The sequence below is a fragment of the Eubalaena glacialis genome, chromosome 9 (genome assembly GCF_028564815.1).
Source record: "Eubalaena glacialis isolate mEubGla1 chromosome 9, mEubGla1.1.hap2.+ XY, whole genome shotgun sequence".
Classification (NCBI taxonomy): domain Eukaryota; kingdom Metazoa; phylum Chordata; class Mammalia; order Artiodactyla; family Balaenidae; genus Eubalaena; species Eubalaena glacialis.
In genome coordinates, this window is record NC_083724.1 from 56,722,291 (window position 1) to 56,744,083 (window position 21,793).

General features: G+C 35.0%; 1 protein-coding gene across 2 annotated transcripts in view; it reads left to right on the forward strand.

The window, feature by feature from the left end:
- The window catches only part of JAK2 (Janus kinase 2), a 169,688-nt gene extending 149,710 nt beyond the window's left edge, over window positions 1–19,978 (forward strand). For both annotated transcript variants that reach the window (XM_061200392.1, XM_061200393.1), the window contains exons 18-25: window positions 83–233; window positions 987–1,123; window positions 3,363–3,552; window positions 4,770–4,894; window positions 5,066–5,238; window positions 16,846–16,963; window positions 18,490–18,603; window positions 18,859–19,978. In XM_061200392.1, the coding sequence (XP_061056375.1) occupies window positions 83–233; window positions 987–1,123; window positions 3,363–3,552; window positions 4,770–4,894; window positions 5,066–5,238; window positions 16,846–16,963; window positions 18,490–18,603; window positions 18,859–18,966 (1,116 nt within the window). In that variant the 3' untranslated portion in view covers window positions 18,967–19,978. The remainder of the gene's footprint in view (window positions 1–82; window positions 234–986; window positions 1,124–3,362; window positions 3,553–4,769; window positions 4,895–5,065; window positions 5,239–16,845; window positions 16,964–18,489; window positions 18,604–18,858) is intronic.
- Window positions 19,979–21,793: the final 1,815 nt, after the last annotated feature.

A 21,793-nucleotide genomic window follows, 5' to 3' on the forward strand; every position in this document is an offset into this window, starting at 1 on the left:
GATATTCTTTAGCCCATTTTATGTTAAAAAGGTTGATATGGCATTTATAATTTATCATCAACATGTGGTTCTTTAATTATAGAAACTACAGTTTTATGAAAATAGGCACCAGCTTCCTGCACCAAAGTGGACAGAATTAGCAAATCTTATTAATAATTGTATGGATTATGAACCAGATTTTAGACCTTCTTTCAGAGCCATCATACGAGATCTTAATAGTTTGTTTACTCCAGGTATGTATTGATGGAGCAATCTTAATGAGTCTCCAGCTATCTTTCTATCTTTGTTATATTTAATAAATCCTTACTAATTTTGTAATCCCCTCTGGAAAGTTCCCTGATATCTTTTAGACCCTCTTAATTTCTTACGTTCATTTGACTTTTCCTACTTTATACATTTTCTGGTCTCATTGATTGTGAAGTATTTTCATTTTTAAAAAAGGCTTTTTCCCTTTTAATAACCTCATTTTAGTTTGCCAGTTAATGAGTAGTAAACTGTAGAAGTTTATTTGACTTATTTGACTTTTTAAAAACAATTCTTTGTTTTTTTTAACTAGTTCTCATATATTCTATAATTGATTAATTTTGTAAACATGAAGTAGATTTGTTTTTGTTTGTCCTCTCCTCCTTTAAAATACATAGCTAAATATACATGTGTCTGACCTATAAGTATTTCCTGTTCCAATACTATTTGCTGTTCTCACCACAAAAATCGGCATATAATCTTACTTTATAACTATTAAAACTACCTATTTTGGAAAGTATTCATTTATCCTTTGCAAAAATGTTTACTGAAAACATGTTAGATTATGGGTTATAATTCAAGGCTTCCGTTAACATAATCAAAACTATTAGAGTTGCCCTGTATCAATTTGTATTTAGTATTTCTAACTCATTCTGATTATTTTGGTCAGCTTGAATATGTATTATTTTAACCTAGAGAATGGATTTGCCAGGTTATGGTAGAAATATTCTTTATTTCTCCAGATTATGAACTATTAACAGAAAATGACATGTTACCTAATATGAGAATAGGTGCCCTAGGGTTTTCTGGTGCTTTTGAAGACCGAGACCCTACACAATTTGAAGAGAGACACTTGAAATTTCTACAGCAACTTGGCAAGGTAAGATGTCAGAAGATTGTTAAATAGTTGAAATATAATCGTAAAACATTTTATTTAGGGAAAAAAAGGCTTAGGAGATTCTCTAAAGTTCACTTTCCACAAAATTTTAAAGACTGTATAACCAACAAGGATCTACTCTATACCACAGGGAACTCTGCTCAATATTATGTAACAACCTAAATGGGAAAATAATTTGAAAAAGAACAGATACATGTATATGTATAACTGAATCACTTTGCTCTACACCTGAAACTAACAAACATTGTTAATCAACTATACTCCAATATAAAATAAAAAGTTAAAAAAAAAGTGCTTGTAGAAAAAAGGTTTAGTTGTCAGATGTTGAAGAAATGCTGTGTTAAATAAACAGCTGTCTTTACTGAAGAACTTCTCAGAACCTTTAACATGTACTGTGCATTGAACATTTTCAAGAGATGGATAAATTAGATAGTGTTTTCCCCAATTAATTTGACCATGAGACTCTTTCTTGGTAGAGGCCGCTTTAGTTATGAGATATGGAAAGGAACAATTAATTAAGCCTTTCCACCCATGTCCTTTTTCAGTCATCTCAGAGAGAAATAACTAATCTGCTTGTTCAGAGTCTAGATGTTGACTGGACCATGTTTACTAGCAGACAGTCTCTCCCTGCTGAAAGGTCACACAGTCATGCATAGCCTACAAATTTTAAGAAAACCTTAGTTCTTAGCAGGTCCAGTCATAGTGGTAAAGCCCTCTTTCTTCCTCTAAGCTTGCTAGTATAGGATTCTGTACCATGTGGCTTTATGAACTGGATTTTGGCTTAGATATATTATGAAGGCCTCACTTAGGTATTGAATCTAAACTAAATGTTCTGATCCAGCTTTACCAGAGCTAAACATTGGGGGTTATATATGTATTGGCTTAGTTATATTAATACTTTGCTGTCATTCCTGGTTTGTAAAATAGCCTCAGGAATGTTTCAAAGCATGTAGCAATGACAAAAAAAAAAGTATGTGTTTGGGTGTATTAGTTATCTATTGCTGTGCAGCAAATTACCCTAAAACGTAACAGCTGAAAACAAAAAAGCATTTATTATCACATAGGTTAGGCGAGTCAGGAATCTGGGAGTAACTTAGCTGGGTGGTTCTAGCTCAAGGTCTCTCACTAGACTGTAATCAAGGTGTCAGCCAGGTCTTGCAGTCTCCTCTGAAGGCTTGACTAGGGGAAGACTTACTTCCAAGCTTACCACATGGCTATTGACAAGGCCTCAGAATATCTGCTTCCAAGCTCACTTACACGGGCCTCTCCACAGGCTGCCTCACAACATGGGAGCTGAGAGCAAATACCCAAGATCGAAGCCATTGTCTTTTTATATCCTAATCTCAGGAGTGGCATCTTATCACTCCTACCATATTCTGTTCATTAAAAATGAGTTAATAAATCCAGCCTACACTCAAGGGGAGGGGATTTTAAAAGAGCTTGAATGTCAGAATGTAGAGAACATTGGGAGATAATCACAGAAGCTGCCAACCACACAGGCTGACCTTGGCTTAAACAGCAGACATTTTTTTCTCATAATTCTAGAGGCTGAAAAGTCTAAGATCAAGGTTCCGGTAGGGTTCAGTTTCTGGTGAGGGCTCTTTTCTTGGCTTACACATGACCACCTTCTCACTGTGTCCTCATATGGCAGAGAGAACTGGTGTCTCTTCCTCTTCTTATAAAGGCACCAGCCCTATTGGATGAAGGCCTCACCCTTACGACCTTATTTAATCTTTATCACCTCTTCACAGGCCCTATCTCCAAATACACTCACATTCGGGGTTAGGGCTTTATCATATGAATTTGGGAGGATGGGCATGGACATTCAGTCTGTAACAGACCCTATTCCATATAGCTCACTGACAGTGACATGAAAGGCTATATTGTGAAGAAGAAAAGTTCTTCCTGGAAGTTAGTGATAGAAATTTAGGAATTCCCTGGCATGTCCCTTGGCTTATCTTAAAAATTAATGTTTATGATTTGTTTAAATGCTTTTTTGAAGTTTTTATATGTCAGCCTGTAATTCCTTTTGAAGAAATTAAATATTTAAGTTTACTACTCTCCTATTGAAATATTATCTCCTTTTCTTGTTCTGAAAGTTGTTTAATGTGAGTTTCGAGATACATCTTCTAGCTGCTGAAAATTGCCTGTATAATCAGAATTTATTAGTACTTTTTCTAGAAAACTTGAGATTTCTATCTTAATGTGATGTATTGTTTAGGGTAATTTTGGGAGTGTGGAGATGTGCCGGTATGACCCTCTACAAGACAACACTGGAGAGGTGGTGGCTGTGAAGAAGCTCCAGCACAGTACTGAAGAGCACCTCAGAGACTTTGAAAGGGAAATTGAAATCCTTAAATCCTTGCAACATGACAACATTGTAAAGTACAAGGGAGTGTGCTACAGTGCTGGTATGTTGCCCATTGATACCTTTTTTGAATTCAGGGTATGTTTTTGACATCCTGGGTAGTATTGTAGAAACATATAATGCCTCAAGATCTGGACTTAAAATATTCCAGTGCCCAGAGAAAGAAGCATTCTGTATGACTGGAGATTGTACTTGGTGTTGGTGGGCTGTAACTACAGCAAGTCCTTGACTACTTGGTTGATCATTCTCTTCACTGAGAATGGTGGTTACCATTCTTGCTTAAACTTACCAAGGGAATGTCATTTTTAACGAAAAATTTTCTGTGAAAATATTATTTTTTTAAATTAGATGCTTTTTATTCAGTATAGATGAAGAGAAAGGAAGTTTTCTCATCAGCTTATTTTGGTTTGCATAAAGGGTTACAGAAGATTAAAACATAACTATTTTAAAAACTTCTATTCAAATCTTTTTGATTCAAAAAGTCATTGTTCTTAACTACTACATCACCTTTAATTTTATAATCAGGTTTTGTCATCTTAGACTCAGATTTTTTTTTTTTTAATAATAACTCCAGGACTTCCCTGATGGCGCAGTGGTTGAGAATCCACCTGCCAGTGCAGGGGACATGGGTTCGATACCTGGTCCAGGATGATCCCACATGCTGCAGAGCAACTAAACCCGTTCACCACAACTACTGAGCCTGTGCTCTGGAGTCTGTGAGCCACAACTACTGAGCCCGCGTGCCACAACTACTGAAGTCCACATGCTTAAAGCCCGTGTTGCGCACGCAACAAGAGAAGCCACCGCAGTGAGAAGCCCACGCACTGCAACGAAGAGTAGCCCCCACTCGCTGCAACTAGAGAAAGCCCGCATGCAGCAATAAAGACCCAACGCAGCCAAAAACAAAAAACAAAAACCCCAGCCATGCTTTATTACTATTATTATTATTTTTTTTTTTTTTAGGTTGCACTGGGTGTTAGTTGCAGCTCCAGGGCTCCTTAGTTGTGGAATGCAGGCTCCTTAGTTGTGGCATGCTAACTCTTAGTTGCAGCATGTATATGGGATCTAGTTCCCTGACCAGGGGTCAAACCCGGGCCCCCTGCATTGGGAGTGTGGAATCTTATCTAGTGCACCACAAGGGAAGTCCCTTAGACTCAGATTTTATATATCTTTAAGTCATTTTTATACAGTTGTTTTCTAATAGTTCATCAGTAAAGTATAGCAGAGTAAAACGTTATGTTCTCATTTGTGTGTTAATAGGCCGGCGTAATCTAAGATTAATTATGGAATATTTACCATATGGAAGTTTACGAGACTATCTCCAAAAACATAAAGAACGGATAGATCATAAAAAACTTCTTCAGTACACATCTCAGATATGCAAGGTACCTAATATCCTGGCTGTTTGTTGTAGATGAAGAGACTATGTTGAAGTAATTATTAAGAAATCCTCTAGAGTTTTTCTTAGATAATTAAGGGAGTAGAAAGATACAAGACTATTTAAATTGTTTATGTTTATAAAGCTAGCTGAAAGAAAAATGTTATTTTATTCATAGGGTATGGAGTATCTTGGTACAAAAAGGTATATCCACAGGGATCTGGCAACAAGGAATATATTGGTGGAGAATGAAAACAGAGTTAAAATAGGAGATTTTGGCTTAACCAAAGTCTTGCCACAAGGCAAAGAATACTACAAAGTGAAAGAACCTGGTGAAAGTCCCATATTCTGGTGAGTATATTTTAGTACAGTAAAATGAAGTTTTGGAGCATGAACTTCAAACTTTCTTTTTACTATTAATAGTTTGTCATTTATATATTTATAGTAATAATCAATGAAGTTATTTCCTATGTTTTCCTCTGGGAATTTTATGGTTTTAGGTCATACATTCAAGTCTTTAATCTATTTTGAGTTAATTTTTGTATGTGGTGTAAAATAGTGGTCTAATTTCATTCTTTTGCATGTGTCCAGTTTTCCCAACACCATTTATTGAAGAGACTGTCCTTTCTCCATTGTATGTTCTTTGCTCCTTTATTATAATTTAATTGCCCATATATGTATGGATTTATTTCTGGGCTCTCAATTCTGTTTGGTTGATCTGGGTGTTTGTTTTTATGCCAGTACCAACCTGTTTTGATCACTGTGGCTTTGTAGCATATCTTGAAATCAGGGAGCATGCTACCTCCAGCTTTGTTCTTCTTTCTTAAGGTTGTTCCCTTTCTCAAGGGATCTTTTTTAGTTTCATACAAATTTTAGAATTTGTTCTAGTTCTGTGAAATATGTCATTGGAATTTTGATAAGAATTGCATTAAATCTGTAGATTGCTTTGGGTAGTATGGACATTTTTTTTTTTTTTTTTTAGAAAGATGAGTTTCCACCTCATCCTGTCAAGTTTTTCGAGATCTTTTTTTTTTAATTTTATTTATTTATTTATTTATTTATTTATTTATTTATTTATTTATGGCTGTGTTGGGTCTTCATTTCTGTGCGAGGGCTTTCTCTAGTTGCGGCAAGTGGGGGCCACTCTTCATCGCGGTGCGCGGGCCTCTCACCATCGCGGCCTCTCTTGTTGCAGGGCACAGGCTCCAGACGCACAGGCTCAGCAATTGTGGCTCACAGGCCTAGTCGCTCCGCGGCATGTGGGATCTTCCCAGACCAGGGCTCGAACCCGTGTCCCCTGCATTGGCAGGCAGATTCTCAACCACTGCGCCACCAGGGAAGCCCAGTATGGACATTTTAACAATATTAATTCTTCCAATCCATGAGCATGGACTGTCTTCCCATTTAATTGTGCCTTCTTCGATTTCTTTTATCAGTGTCTTAAACGGTTTTCACTGTACAGGTCATTCACCTCCTTGGTTGAATTTATTCCTAGGTATTTTATTCTTTTTGATACAGTGGTAAATGGGATCGCTTTAATTTCTCTTTCTGTTAGTTTGCTATTAGTGTATAGAAATGTCACTGGCTTGTGTATATTGATTTTTTTTTTTTTTGGTATCCTGTGACTTTACTGAATTTATTAGTTTTAACAGTTGTTTTTTTTTTTTTTTCGTGGAGTCTTTAGGGTTTTCTCTATATAGTATAATGTCATCTGCAAATAGTGACAGTTTTACTTCCTCCTTTCCAATTTAGATGCCTTTTCTTTCTTTTTCTTGCTTAATTGCTGTGACTAGAATTTCCAATACTGTGTTGAATAAAAGTGGTGAGAGTGGGCATTCTTGTCTTGTTCCTGATCTTAGAGGAAAGGCTTTCAGGTTTTCATTGTTGAGTATGATGTTAACTGTGGGTTTGTCATATATGGCCTTTATTATGTTGAGGTAGGTTCCCTCTATACCCACTTTGTTGTGAGTTTTTATCATAAATGGATGTTAGAATTTTATCAGCTGCTTTTTCTGCATCTATTGAGACAGTCGTATGGTATTTATCCTTCATTTTGTTCATGCAGATATTGAACCATCCTTACAGCCCTGGAATAAATCCCACTTGATCATGGGATATGATCGTTTTGATGTATTGTTGAATTCAGTTTGCTAATATTTTGTTGAGGATTTTTGCATCTATGTTCATCCAGGTATTGGCCTGTAATTTTATTTTGCGGTGTCCTTGTCTGGTTTTGGTATTAGGGTAATGTTGGCCTTGTAACATGTTGAGATGTGTTCCCTCCTCTTCAGTTTTTTGGAAGAAATTTAGAAGGAAAAGTATTGAATCTTACTTGAATGTTTGGAAGAATTCATCAGTGAAGCTGTCTGTTTCCTGGACTTGCGTTTGTTGGGAGTTTTTGATTATTGACTCAGTCTCCTTACTATTCAGGAGTATTCAGGCTTTCTATTTCTGTTTCTTCATGATTCAGTCCTGGTAGATTGTATGTTTCTAGGAATTTGTCTGTTCTTTCTAGGTTGTCCACTTTGTTGGCATATGATTGTTTGTAGTATTCTCTTATCATCCTTTGTATTTCTGTGGTATCAGTTGTGACTTGTCCTCTTTCGTTTCTAATTTTATTTATTTGAGCCCTCTCCTTTTTTTTCTTGGTTAGTCTAGCTAAAGGCTTCTTGATTTGTTTATCTTCTCAGAGAACCAGCTCTTGGTTTTATTGATCTGTTCTATTCTATTGTCTTTTTAGTCTCTATTTCTGCCCTCATCTTATTATTTCCTTCCTTCTACTACCTTTGGGCTTTGGGCTTTTTCTAGTTACTTTAGGTGCAAGTTCAGGTTATTTGAGACTTTCCTTGTTTCTTGAGGTAGGCCTGTATTGCTATGAACTTCCTTCCTAGAACCACTTTTGCTGTGTTCCATAGATTTTGGTGTGCTTTATTTTTGTTTTTATTTGTCTCTAGGTTTTTTTTCTTTTTTCTCCTTTGATTTCTTCATTGACCCATTAGTTGTTTAGTTGCATGTTGTTTAATCTTCATGTTTTTGTGGTTTTCCAATTTTCTTATTGTGATTTCTAGTTTCATACCATTATGGTTGGAAAAGATGCTTGGTATGATTTCAGTCTTCTTGAATTACTGGGATATGTTTTGGGCTAACACGTGATCTATCCTGGAGAATGTTCCATGTGCACCTTAGAAGAATGTGTATTCTGCTGCTTCTGGATAGAGTATTCTGAACATATCTGTGAACTCCATCTCATCTAATGTGTCATTTAAGGCCAAATGTTTCTTTTTTGATTGATTTTTTTGTGAATGATCTATCCATTGCTGTAAGCGGGGTGTTAAAATCCCCTACTATTATTATATTGCTTTTAATTTCTCCCTTTAGGGCCAATAATATTTGCTTTATATATCTTGGTGCTCCTACATAGTGTGCATGTATATTTATAAATGTTTTATCTTCTTGCTGGATTGACTCCTTTATCATTGTATAGTGCCTTTCTTTGTCCTTTATTACAGTCTTTGTTTTAAAGTCTGTTTTATCTGCTGTGAGTATAGCTACACCAGCTTTCTTTTCATTACTTTTTCCTCACATCCAGTCTGTGTGTCTTTACTTCTGAAATAAATCTCTACTAGGCAGCATATAGATGGGTCTTGGTTTTTGGTTTTTTTTTTCATCTATTCAGCCACTATATGTCTTTATATTGGCTAATTTAGTCCATTTACATTTAAAGTAATTGATAGGTATGTACTTATTGAGGTATGTACTTATTGCCATTTTGTTTATTGTTTTCTGGCTGTTTTTATAGTTCCTCTCTGTTCCTTTCTTCTTTCTGTCTTCCCATGTGGTTTGCTAGATTTTTTTAGTATTATGTTTAGATTCCATTCTCATTTTCTTTTGTGTACTGTAAGATTTTTCTTTGTGGTTACTGTGGTGTTCACATACAACATTGTATGTATATAGCAGTGTCTTCTAAGTTGATAACAACTTAAAATGTAAAGCAAAGCTTTACATTTTTACTCTCCCCTCTGCCACATTTTATATTTTTGATGATGCCTTTTGCATATTCTTATTTTATGCTTCCCTTAAGTAATTACTGTAATTTGAGTTAACTTTACTACTTTTGTCTTCATACTTGCTTTGTAAGTGACTGAGCCACTACCTTTACTATATGTTTTCCATTGAGATTTTTACTTTCATATATTTTCTTATTATTAATTAGTGCCATTTCTTTCTAGCCTAGAGAAGTCCCTTTAACATTTCTTGTAAGGCCAGTTTAGTGGTGATGAAATCCTTTAGCTTTTGCTTATTTGTAAAACTCTTCATCTCTTCTTCAATTCTTATTGATAATCTTGACTGGTAGAATTGGTAGAGAATTCTTGGTTGGAAATTTTTTCCTTTCAGCATTTTGAATAGGGCATCCACTTCTTTCTGGCCAATAAAGTTTCTGCTGAAAAATCTGCTGATTTGGGGATTTTCCTTGTACTTAATAGGTAGTGTTTTGGGGGCTTGGGAGGCTTTTTGTTTGTTCATTTTTGCTGCTTTTAAGATTCTTTATCCTTAACTTTTACCATCTTAATTGTAATGTGTCTTGGTATGGTTCTCTCTGGGTTCATCTTATTTGGAACTTTCTGAAATTCTTAGACCCAGAATATCTGCTTCCTTCCCCAGATTAGGGAAGTTTTCATCCATTATTTCTTCAAATTTTTCTGACCTTTTCTCTCTTTCTCTTTTCCTCTGGGACCCCTATAACGTGAATGCTGTTCTGCTTGATGTTGTTCCAGAAGTCCCTTAAGGTATATTCACTTTTTAAAATTCTTTTTTCATTTTGCAACTGTATCTGGGTGATTTCTATTTGTTTCATCTTCCAGCTTGCTGATTCGTTCTTCTGCTTCATCAAGTCTTCTGTTGAAACCCTCAAGTGTATTTTTCAGTTTAGTTATAACTTCTATTTAGTACTTTCTTATATTTTCTACCTCTTTGTGGAAGTTCCTGCTGTGTTTATCCATTCTTCTTCTGAGTTCAATGAGCATTTTTATGACCATTGCTTTGAACTCTTTGTTGAGTGAGTTGCTTAGCTCCATTTCATTAATGTCTTTTTCTGGCCATTTGTCTTTTTCTTTGGTTTGGAACATATTCTTCTGCCTTCTCATGTTGCATAACTTTCTGTATTTGTCTAAATTCATTAGGTGAAACAGCTACCTCTTCCAGTCTTGTTCTTGTGTAGGAGATAATCCATAGGGCCCAGAAGCACCATCTCCCTGGCCACCAGACCCAGGCACTCACGGGTGTTCTTCATGTGGACTGTGCACACCTACAAGCTGTGGTGGGGCTGCTGCTATGATGCGGGATGTGTGGGATTTGGGGTGCTCACCTGCTGGTTGTAGTGAGCTGTTGCGTAGTGTGGACTGGGTTTGGGGCACTTGCTCATCCCAGTTATGGTGCAGCTGCTGTGTGGGGAGGGTGGGGTATTGTGTGTTTGTCCAGCCCAATTGTGGTGTGACATCTGCACTGGGTAGGCAGGGCACTCAAGGTGCTCACTTTGGCTCAGTTGTGGTTCAGGGTGGGAGGAACACACCCACTGGTGCTAGGAGGCTAGAAGAAGGGCACCAAAAATAGTGCCCACTAGCTGTATCACCAGCAAGTTAGAATGAGGTTGCAAAGATGTCATCTACCAGTGCTTTTGTCTCCAGAGAAAGTCCCGTTAGGTTCCTGCCTCTCTAGCAGCTGCTCTAAGATCAGTAAGTAGGTTTCCCTCACTTATGGTGTAAGTGTTGCTTTTGTGCTGTTTCTCAGGGTAGATGGGTCTGTGTGAGCCCTTTAAGAGCGGGTTCTTTGTTCCATACAGTTATGTGGTTCTCCTGGACTTAATCCCCATTGATTTTCAAAAACAGATGTTTTAGGGGCTCGTGTTCCCAGTGCTGCACTCAAGGGTTGAGGTACGTGATTTGCAGCTCAATCCCTTTACTCCCTTTTTTTTTACTCCAAAAAGTTATATATTTTTGTGATCCTTCTGATTTGCTCCTGGGATGGGGTCCTGGGTGGGACCGTCTCTCTGCCTCTCCTGCCTGTTTCAATGAGTCTCTTTTATCTTTTGTTGTGGAGGTGCTGTTCATCTAGTTATCAGATACTTTTCAGAGGAAAATTACTTCATGTGTAGCTGTAAATTTGATGTGTCTGTGGGAGGAGGTGAGCTCAGGGTCTACTTAGGCTGCCATCTTGAACCCCTTACACAGGAGAATGATTTATAATGGCATTGTGAATGTGTTTTAAAGAAGACTGCTTATGTTTTAGAGATGCATACTGGGATAGTTATGGTATGAAATATGGTTGAAATACTGTCATATCCAGAACTCATTTCATATAAATCCTGTTGTGTGCATGTGGGGAGTAGTAGATAAAACAAGGTGGGCAATGAATTTAGCTAAGTGACAGGTACATGGTTGTTCATTGTTCTCTAATTTGTATATGTTTGAAGTTTTTTATAATACTAAAAACATTTTAAAGGAATATTCTGATGATAATTATGAGCATTAGCATTATCTAATTATTTTTAGGGTATAAGTGAAACTAGAAAATAAGACTTATCTAAACTTGACTGTCTTATTTTGGTCATGTCCCCAGTGATACATGAATTTCATTCTTTTTTTCCAGAATGAGAAATTAGAGGAGTTAAATGGAATTAACTAGCAATCCATAATGATTAGTTATATGGATCTCCAGTGATTTTGGCATACTTAGTGAATACAATTTAATAAATACTTATTAAGCACCTACTTATTAAGCACCTACTGTGTTCCAAACACCATACAAGGAAATTGGAATAAGAAGATAGGATCAGCATCAGAAAAAAAAGAACTGTCCCTTACAAGGAAGGCTGAACTAAATGGAAAAGTTTGATACGGCGTGGAAATTCAACTGACAGGTCCACTATCCATAATCCTTTACCTTTAAGGTCTCTTAGTTTAGGAAAAATCAAATGTGTAATCCAGTCGTTGCAATGCAGTATGTAAGTGCAACACTGAAGAAGATGATGCGAAAACATTAGAGTGCAGTAATTCTGCTGAGGGTTTAAATTAATCAGAAAACCACAACTAAAAGATGACATTTCAACTATTGATTAATAGTTCACCAGATGGACAAGAGGAAGGGCATTCCATGAGGAGGATGACAAGAACAACAGGATAAGCAGGGTTGTAAGTGAATGATGTTACCACAGAACAAATGGAATAATACTGAGTTCTGTGTGCCATGTTAGTGAGTTCAGACATTATTCATTAGACAGTGTGCAGGTGGGATATTAGAGGCTTTATCCATGGGATAATGGTGAGACTCATATTTTAGGAAGATAGCTCTACTTTTGGTGGAGAACAGCAGTTCTCAAAGTTTGGGGACTTCTGGTACACCCTTTAGGGCGTCTGTGAGGTCAAAAGTATTTTTATAATAATACTAAGATGTTATTCCCCTTTTTCACTCTCATTTTACACATACAATGGAATGCTACTCAGCCTTAAAAAATAATGAAATTTTGCCATTTGCAGCAACATGGATGGACTTACAGGGTATTGTGCTGAGTGAAATAAGTCAGAGAAAGACAAATACTGTATGATACCACTTATATGTAGAATCTAAAAAATACAACAAACTAGTGAATATAACAAAAAAAGAAGCAGACTCACAGATATAGAGAACAAACTAGTGGTTACCAGTAGGGAGGGGCAATATAGGGATGGAGGAATGGGAGGTACAAACCATTGGGTATAAGATAGGCCAGCAGTCCCCAACCAACCTTTTTGGCACCAGGGACCGATTTCGTGGAAGACAGTTCTTCCACGGTGGGGGGAGGGCAGTGGATGGTTCAGGTGGTAATGGGAGCAATGGTGGGGATGGTTCAGGCAGTAACGCTAGTGGTGGGGAATGATGGGGAGCGGCAGATGAAGCTTCACTCGCTCACCTGCCGCTCACCTCCTGCTGTGTGGCCCGGTTCCTAACAGGCTGCGGGACCGGTACTGGTCTGCAGCCCGGGAGTTAGGGCCCTTTGAGATAGGCTACAAGGATGTATTGTTCAACGTGGGGAATATAGCCAGTATTTTGTAATAACTGTAAATGAAGTATAACCTTTAAAAATTGTATAAAAATTTTTTTAAAAAACCACTCACAGAAAATGTCTTCTATTAAACCAACATTAAAGAAACTTACAAAGATGTAAAACATACTACTCTAAATACAAAATTTTTTGTTTTGGAAAATAGTTATTTTTTTATAAAAATGTTACTTATGCTAACATTACTGGGTTTATACTTTTACATTTCCTTAATTTTGAAATCTAATATGGTAAGTATTGGTAAATACAACCCACATAAACGAAAGCTTTGGGGGCACTTCAATAACTTTTAAGAGTATAGGGGACTTCAGACCAAAAGTTTTGAGAACTAGAGGTATAGAGGGTACATTGTATTAAGAAGAGGCTAACAGCAGAGAGAAGACTAGTTAGGCAACTTTTGCAGGAATCTAGGTCATTGATTTTCAAACCCTTTGTGCATATATACCCATTAAAAGAATTATCAAAAGCTATATTCTTTCTGTCACATTTTTAAATTGATAGCTAATTTTTTCCTTTGTAAATTTAAATGGTTGTAAATAATATATTTTATAAAGTATTGTAAATAATGACATTGAAGTATGGTACATCAATCAAGCTTAAGATGATATATATCTAGTATAATTAATTTCATAATTAAGTTATGAAAAGATAAACCCCTTCTCATTACTTAATTTCTAATAAATAATACAGAATAAAATATAGTTAAGATTATAATTTATGAAGTAAGGCATATGGTAAAAGGCCTGTTATTCCTTCAATAAATGTTTTGGGGAGACTGAACTCTGATGTTTGACTTTGGGGAATCACTAATAAGCTTGTATAAAAATCAGAAAGAACATTTTCATCATGGTCAAAATTTTCTTATGTATTTAATGAAAAAAGAAAGCTATATACTGCTAAAAACTAATCAGATGGAGAGTTGGCATATAGTTTTATTTTTACATTAGCAAGTAAAAATATTAAATGTTTCATATAATGAAATGAGGTTAACTAATTTTTATATAAATATTTCAGAATGAGTTGATAGAATAGATTTTAGCTAACTTATTGAATAACAAACACTAACTCTATAGTCTGAAAGAAATCACATAATTTTTATCCATAGGATTTAGCCATCATATCTTTAAAAAAATAGTTTCACTTAAAAGAATCATTGTCATCTATATTGCTTTTATTGTTCAAAAGTGCTCTTTGTTTAGCTAACAGCATGTCCTGCGGGTTGGTATTAAGAAGAACTGCAGGGAAAATGCTTCTGCTAACGTATTTTTTTTAATTGTTCAGGCAGGGTTTTGGACTCATGGAGAATCCTTATACTGTTCTTGCTATAGAGCCCCTTGGAAAATCTTTGTATATCCTTGGGCTTACTCTTCACCTGGTTTGAAGATCTCTGTACTAGTCATGAGATAAGGATCTAACCTAAGACTGTAATAGCGGTATTGGTTAGGAGACTGATTTGAGACATTTTTAAGACATACTTTAAAGGGACTTAGTGGCTCAGTAGACTTGGGAGTGAAAGATGAGTCAAAAATAATTCTTAAGATTTCCAGTTTGGGGAGCTAGATAGATTGTGATGCCATTCATTGCATAGAGAAAATAAAATAATCAGCAAGTGTTAGAGAGGTGGGGATGGAGTTCTTTTTGCCTGTGTGGAACTTTAATATGGAAATGCTCAGTAAGTCTGAAACACAAAAGAAAGGTCAAAGATAGGGTGGTTATAAATTTGGGAGGCTGTAGTATATAAGTGAATGATACTACCTAAGGGAAATTTTTTTACAGAGAGGAAGAGATCTGGTGATAGAACCTTCGGGGAAAGGTTAACACAGGAAATGAACCTCTCCACAAAAGCAGAATAGAAAGAAAACAGTTTCATTACTGAATAAGCAGTAATCCAGAAAGTAATGTGCATCATAAGCAATCTGCTAAGAGATTACAAAAACAGAAAGAAATCTCACCCTTTTATAAAATGGCCAAACAGATTCAACCCGTTACATACATGTTCTCAGGATAAACAATAACTAGTCCTCAAGTAAGAGGACTTGACAGTACCATCTGTCACACGTTGTTCATCCTAAATTCACTTAGTAATAGGAGTGCCCATCTGTGTTAGCTAATTGGCTTTATCCAAAGGAAAAATAAACTTCTCATATGTTTATGATAGGAGATAGTTTTGCAACTTGAAGGATGCACCTGCCCAAGTTAGGCTCCTGCCCTACCACTGAAACTGGGAGGTAAGGGCATGATATTCCTTAATGATTACATTCCAAAGAGGTGGTTCCCAGGTTCTTGAGAAAGGCATTGCTGTATGTAAACCTGGCAAGAGGCTTTTAAGCAAAAGCTTTTAAAAAGATTTTTCCATAAATTTCAAAGAGACAGAGAATTCACAATTGTGAATTTTCTAAAGTAAATGCTCTAAGAAAAGAGGAGAGTCTTTTCTCTCCTTTTCCACATGGACAGTTTTTTTTTTTTTTTTACTTTGTATTTATCCTTACATAAGTAATGGGAAAGAGAAAAACAGCCTTGGAGATGAAGGGGGAAATTACAAAGAGTGCTTTCATGAAAGCCAAAGCAAGAGAATATTTTTCAAGGGTTGAGGGAGTAGTACTGTCTTCAAGGAGGTTATATTCCATTTGTGGGATAAAACTAGCACATATTGTAAAATAACATAAATATATAACTTTTAAAAAAAACTAAATATAAAAAGAATATAACATTACATGGTTAATTATATAGTATAGACTATAAGTACTGTAGAATTTCAGTAGCATGAGGTCATTATGACCTTAAGTAGTCAGAGGAGGATTTCTGGAAGTTGGATTTTGAAGGAGAGGTTCATTTTATGTAATTCATATTTTAAATCTCAGTCTAAAATAGATCTCCATTGCAATTCTCTGTAATAGGATAAATTTAGCAATGGAACCACGATATTCATAATCCATTGGCCAAAATTCTCAGTTGGGTAGTGTTGATACTTGCGTAGAGGATGACACCATTTTCCCCTATGACTTTCTATTTTCTGTGCTCCCTCTCATAATCACCCCCTTTCAGATTAACAGGTTATTTCTTTTATATGTTAGTAGCTTCAAGTCTTCTCCAGCTTAAAAGGCACTTTTTCTCTAGGATACTTATCTGGATTCATTTTAAGCTTAACTTGGAAAGATCAGCTTTTTTTCAGTTCTTGGAAGGTACTTTGCAGTTAACCCTGATGCTACTGAGACAAAAATTAATTTTTTTGGATTTTAGTTATCTTTGTGTTTTGGAGGTTCCCAAGACCACCCTCAGGTTTGATGATTCATTAGGAGGACTCATAGGACCCAGCATACAGTCATAAGCATGGCTATGACTCATTATAGGGAAAGGATGCAAAGCAAAATCAGTAAAGGGGAAGGCGTCTGGGGGAACACCTGGAAGAAACCAAGCACAAGTTTCTAGGTGTCCTCTCTGAGTAAAGTCATATGGGACACACTTAATTCCCCCAGCAATAAATTGTGACAACATGTGTGAAATGTCATCTACTAAGGAAGCTCATTAGAGACTCAGTGCCCACAGTTTTTATTGGGACTGGCCGTGTAGACATTCTCTGCCTGGCACATTACCAAGATTCTAGACTCATTTGTTTGCAGAAATGGTCTAGGTACAGTGAGCCACTTTTATTATCATTTAGGGAATTGTGGAAACCCTCCTGAAATCTAAGATCCCAGGTACCAGTCAAGTGTCAACATTGCAAACAGCCTTTTTGAAGATGGCAGCCTCAGGCCTGCTGTGTTAACCCTTTTCTCTACAGCTTGGTTTTTTTTTAATCCAATGATTTGCAGATAAAATCAAGAATTGACATATCAAGTAACTGTCTTTTAAATATACTACAGGTATGCACCAGAATCACTGACAGAGAGCAAGTTTTCTGTGGCCTCAGATGTTTGGAGCTTTGGAGTGGTTCTGTATGAACTTTTCACATATATTGAGAAGAGTAAAAGCCCACCAGCGGTCAGTGTGCTTTTTATTTACTCTCAAGTTTTTTTTTAACGTGAGAAAAGCTTTTTCCAAAGAATAATAGTAAGCTTAGGGTTATTTTAGAGCTCCTATTGCTTATTTGTAAGACAGCAACCAACAAAAATAATCCCAAACTTACTCATTAAATTAACTTGATGTTTTAAAAAGTGGGGATTGGAGTACTATTTAGTATATTCTCTTAATATTATCTTTAGTAAATCCGATAAACTCATTCATTCCAGGAATTATTGCATAAGTTAAACCTTTTAAAGTAATATTTTTTCTGCTCATTGTATAATTTTAATATAGGAAAGTATAAAAAAGAAAATAAAAATAATCTCTAATTCAACTACTCAAGAGATAACCACTTTAATACTGTGCTATGTTTTCTTACAGGCTTCTTTTAATTTTATATGTAAAAGCGAAATTTTATTAAAAAGATTTCTTTTTTAACAGGTCATACTGTACAGTTTGCTGTCCTGCTTTTTCATTACATATTATAGCATGGCTATTTTCCTATATTAGTAAATATTTACTGCAAATATGACTTCTAATTCCTTGGTAGCATTTCGTCATAAGGATATAATTTCTGGACAATCATTTTCCATTTTTCAGTCTTTTAAGTAACACTTCATTGAGCATAGTGCTTATATATATTTATGTTCATCTCTGATTGTCATCTTAGAGTAAAAGTATAATTATAGGTGAAATGTTATGAACTCTTTCATAGGATTTTCATTATTTCAAAATGCTTTCCAGGAAAGCTGTACCAGATTAGACTCTCAGTAGCTGTGCATAGGGGTATACGTTTTATCATTTGCCAGTGTTGACTATTATATTTCTACAGTTTTGCCAAATTGATGGGAGAGAAGTTGTACCTATTTGATTTTAATTTGCATTTCTGCTATTAGTGTGATTGAATACATATTTATTGGGTGTTTGGGGTGAGTCTGTGCGTGTGTGCATTGTATCCTCATGTACTTTGCCCATTTTTATATTGGTAATTTTTCTTACCAGTATATAAGAGCTCTCTATGTTTAAATAAATGATGTGTTCATTGTAAATACTTCTCTAGCTTATGGTTCAGACTTAAATTTTATGAATTTTAAGCATAGAACTTTTTCTCTCCGTTGCGTTTATGCTTAAATATTCATTCTGTATTTTCTTTTTATTATGTCTTCTTTTACATTCAGCTTTTTATTTCAGCTGAAATGTAATATGATGTGTTAAAACAAAGTAAGTCTGTTTTTAGTTCACTGGTTTTGAACCCTTCTCAGGGAATTTGTGCTGAGTATGTTACAGTTATGGAAATGGCATTATAGACGTTCCACATTTAACAATCTTTTCTGAACTGTGACTGAAAACGAAGTTTTTGAAGTTAAAATAGTCTGTTTTTAAAATGTTTCAAGGTAAGGAAACATACAGGATTTTTCCCATTTACTGGAAGAAGTTGAGAAAGAATTCTGATTCAAATTAAATGTACCAAAAATGTGTCATTGAAAAGTGGGTTTGTGTTTCAGGAATTTATGCGTATGATTGGCAATGACAAACAAGGACAGATGATTGTGTTTCATTTGATAGAACTCCTGAAGAATAATGGAAGATTACCAAGACCAGATGGATGCCCAGATGAGGTAACAAAAACATTTTTTTAGCCACAGTAATCATGCATTTTCTTTCTCTCTTCACCCAAGGATTTCAGGTCAGTTTATGTAATTTAATTTGCTGAGGTTGTAGAAAAATAGCATAATCATGACTGTGGATATAGGTATATCCATGACACATGCCTGTACAGGCAAATTAAGTGGGAGTTCTGAATTTATGTCTTCACCAATTAAAAGATGGCACTTTGTGTTCATTGTAATTTTGGTTTATTTTCCCTTTTACAGATTTATGTAATCATGACAGAATGCTGGAACAATAATGTAAACCAACGCCCCTCTTTCAGAGACCTAGCTCTTCGAGTTGATCAAATAAGAGACAGCATGGCTGGATGAAAGAAATGAACTTCACTCTGAGACCAAAATAGACTTACAGAACAAAGTGTTGTATTTCACATTACTGTGGACTGTTATTACATATATCATTATTATGTATATCATGACTTTAGCCAGCAAAAGTGTGGAAATATCTGCTCAGAGCTTTCAAAGTTTAGTGAGTTTTTCTTCATGAGGACACCAGCCAAAGACATTGATGAAAAGTCCTTAGCAAAGAGTTTTGTAAAAAGTTTCGTGAACCTAATCAGTCAGTTAATATCACCTTTCTTTGGCAAAAGAAGAAAATTAGACTTTTTTCAACTCAGAATTATGAGAGATGAAAAAATTGTAAATGTTAAATATGCACAGAATACGTATGTACAGTTTTTACCACAGTGAATGTATAATACCTTGGCATCTTGTGTGATGTTTTACACAAGGGCTGGTATTCATAAATAATGTTTTCTAATTTTTCCATAGTTGATCTATAATAACTTCACTGTACAAATTAAGATGCTCAGATAATTGAATAAGCACCTTTGTGTCCTTGTTCATCTATATCACTGGCCAGCAATATAAGCAGGTGTATACTTTTAGCTTGTTGTTCTATGTACTGTAAATATTTTTCAAAGCAAAGGGAACAAATGTTTAGTTTTATTTGTATAGGGAATTTCCCTGACTCTAAAGAATACATTTTGAAATGGAACAAGTTTACAAAGATATAACACAATCTATTTTCTTATTTGTCTCCCTTGTATCTGTTTGTGGCGAGTATGTTTTGTAAATAGAACTATCTCCAGGTTTTTCTAAGACTACAGTGAACAGTTTTCTTTTAAAATTTTGAGATTACGAATGCCAGGAATATTGTCATCCCTTGAGCTACTGGCTGCCAATAAGACTCTTCAATCCCTGGGACCTATAGTCATGGATTAAATTTAAGTGTAAGCCATAAAATAGATTGTTTTTCATATATATAAGCCTATTAAGATGCACAGTGGGTTAGGAATTTTTTTCTAAAGAATGTATATTTTAGGGATTTCAGAAATCTATTGCCGTTATAAAAGAGATTTTCTTTTGTTAGATTCTTACATACAAGGGAGAAATGAGAGTAAATTGGTAAAAAAAAAAAAAAAAAAGTATGCTTGTTAATTTTATTCAAGAATGCCAGTAGAAAATTCATAATGTCTTGAAGAAAAATCAATCAGCATTTTTCAACTAAGTATACAGGGTCATTTGTTACTGTTGTCGTTTGTTTTAGTGCTACTCCATTTTAGACACCATACCTAAAATATGGTGGGGTTTTTTGTCTGTGTGTTATTTATACAAAGTTTAAAATACTTGGCATTTTGGTTAAAAAGAAAATAGTTTCTTTATTTTCAATGCTGTATGCTTTTTTTTTTTTTTTAACTTGAACTTAAGACTTTTGATTATCTTTCTATTTTTTGGAGCTGGTTTTAAAATGAATATTATATAAGAAAAAAATGCCTCACATATAAAGTTTGAGTTTTTTGTTGGAAGGAAAGGGAAGAAATGCTTTTTATGCTATCTTTAAAGCATTTTACCAAATAGTAGTTACCAAATGCACAAATCATCTAAAATGATAATATATTAGATTTTAAAAGATTTCTAGTAAACATTATATTTTGATGAAAGTTGAATATAATTTTTGTTTAATTTGTAAAGACTCCTCCAGGATCTGTGTATGTAATGCATTTAAGAGATCTTCTGTTCTGCTACTTTTCATGTCAAAAGTAGCATATCATATAATATGTTTGTTTGCAGATTTTTGTACTAAAACTTAAGTACCTAAAAGTAGATTCTTAAAGGTTGATAACATTTTGTTTATAAAAACAAGGATGTTAACTAGGTTTCTTTTTTAAAAGTTTTTCTTTTAATGTTTCCATTTTTAGCTTTAGGAGAAAAATCCCACATAAACATCTTAAGTTTTTAGAATGGGATGACTGCCTTATTGTAAAATTCTAAGTTTTCAAGAGAATTATTATTTATTGAGGGTTTGTGATGTTTTAAATTTTGATTCTGACCATACATAAAAGGAAATTAATCATGCAGCTGTTTAGTTGGTTCTGCACAAGACACAGGTAAGTCAGTATTGTACCAGTTAATGCCAAAATGTTTCTTCAAAGTAATACGCTTCAGAAATGAGGGTAAAGATTTTCTTAAAATTCTGTAATTCTGTAAATATTCCAGTATTTTAGGTTACACAGTCTTTATATAAATAATTCCCTATATCCATGGCTACCTGCTTTGGGAAATAGTCACTTTTTCATGTCATTTATATATGCTGCCAGTAGCACTATACTTTGCTATGGAAGAGTACTTTCTTACAACCCAAGACTTCTGCTTTAAAGTCAAGTGAAATTTTTATCAAAACCATAACTTCTGATATTTAAATTTTATTTAAAGAGTTTTGTTATAGAGTAGACTTTAGAAAATACCTACAGTTCTATACCTGGGGAGCCATTCTCTTTGGGGTGGCATGATGTGGTCAGATTGAGACTGTATTATTTTCTTCATTGTGCCTTTAGCATGTTCCCACAAAACTGAAATACTCATGTAATAAATATTCAGAAGTTATTTTCTTTTGTATTGTCACCTAACCAAGGAACTGCAGGTACACACACTGATTTAGGGATGTGCAGAGAAAGACTTTTATAAAGTAAACTTACCTTTCAGTTTAAAAGAAATGCTTCCTAAGAGTGCTATCAACTACTTTGTGCTGTTTATGAACACTGCTATATCCACCCTAGGTCTGGTATGTAAATTATTTCTAATGAAAGTTTCTCTAATTTTCCAGTACTACTTACTAAAGATCTTTAATCTCCTATAT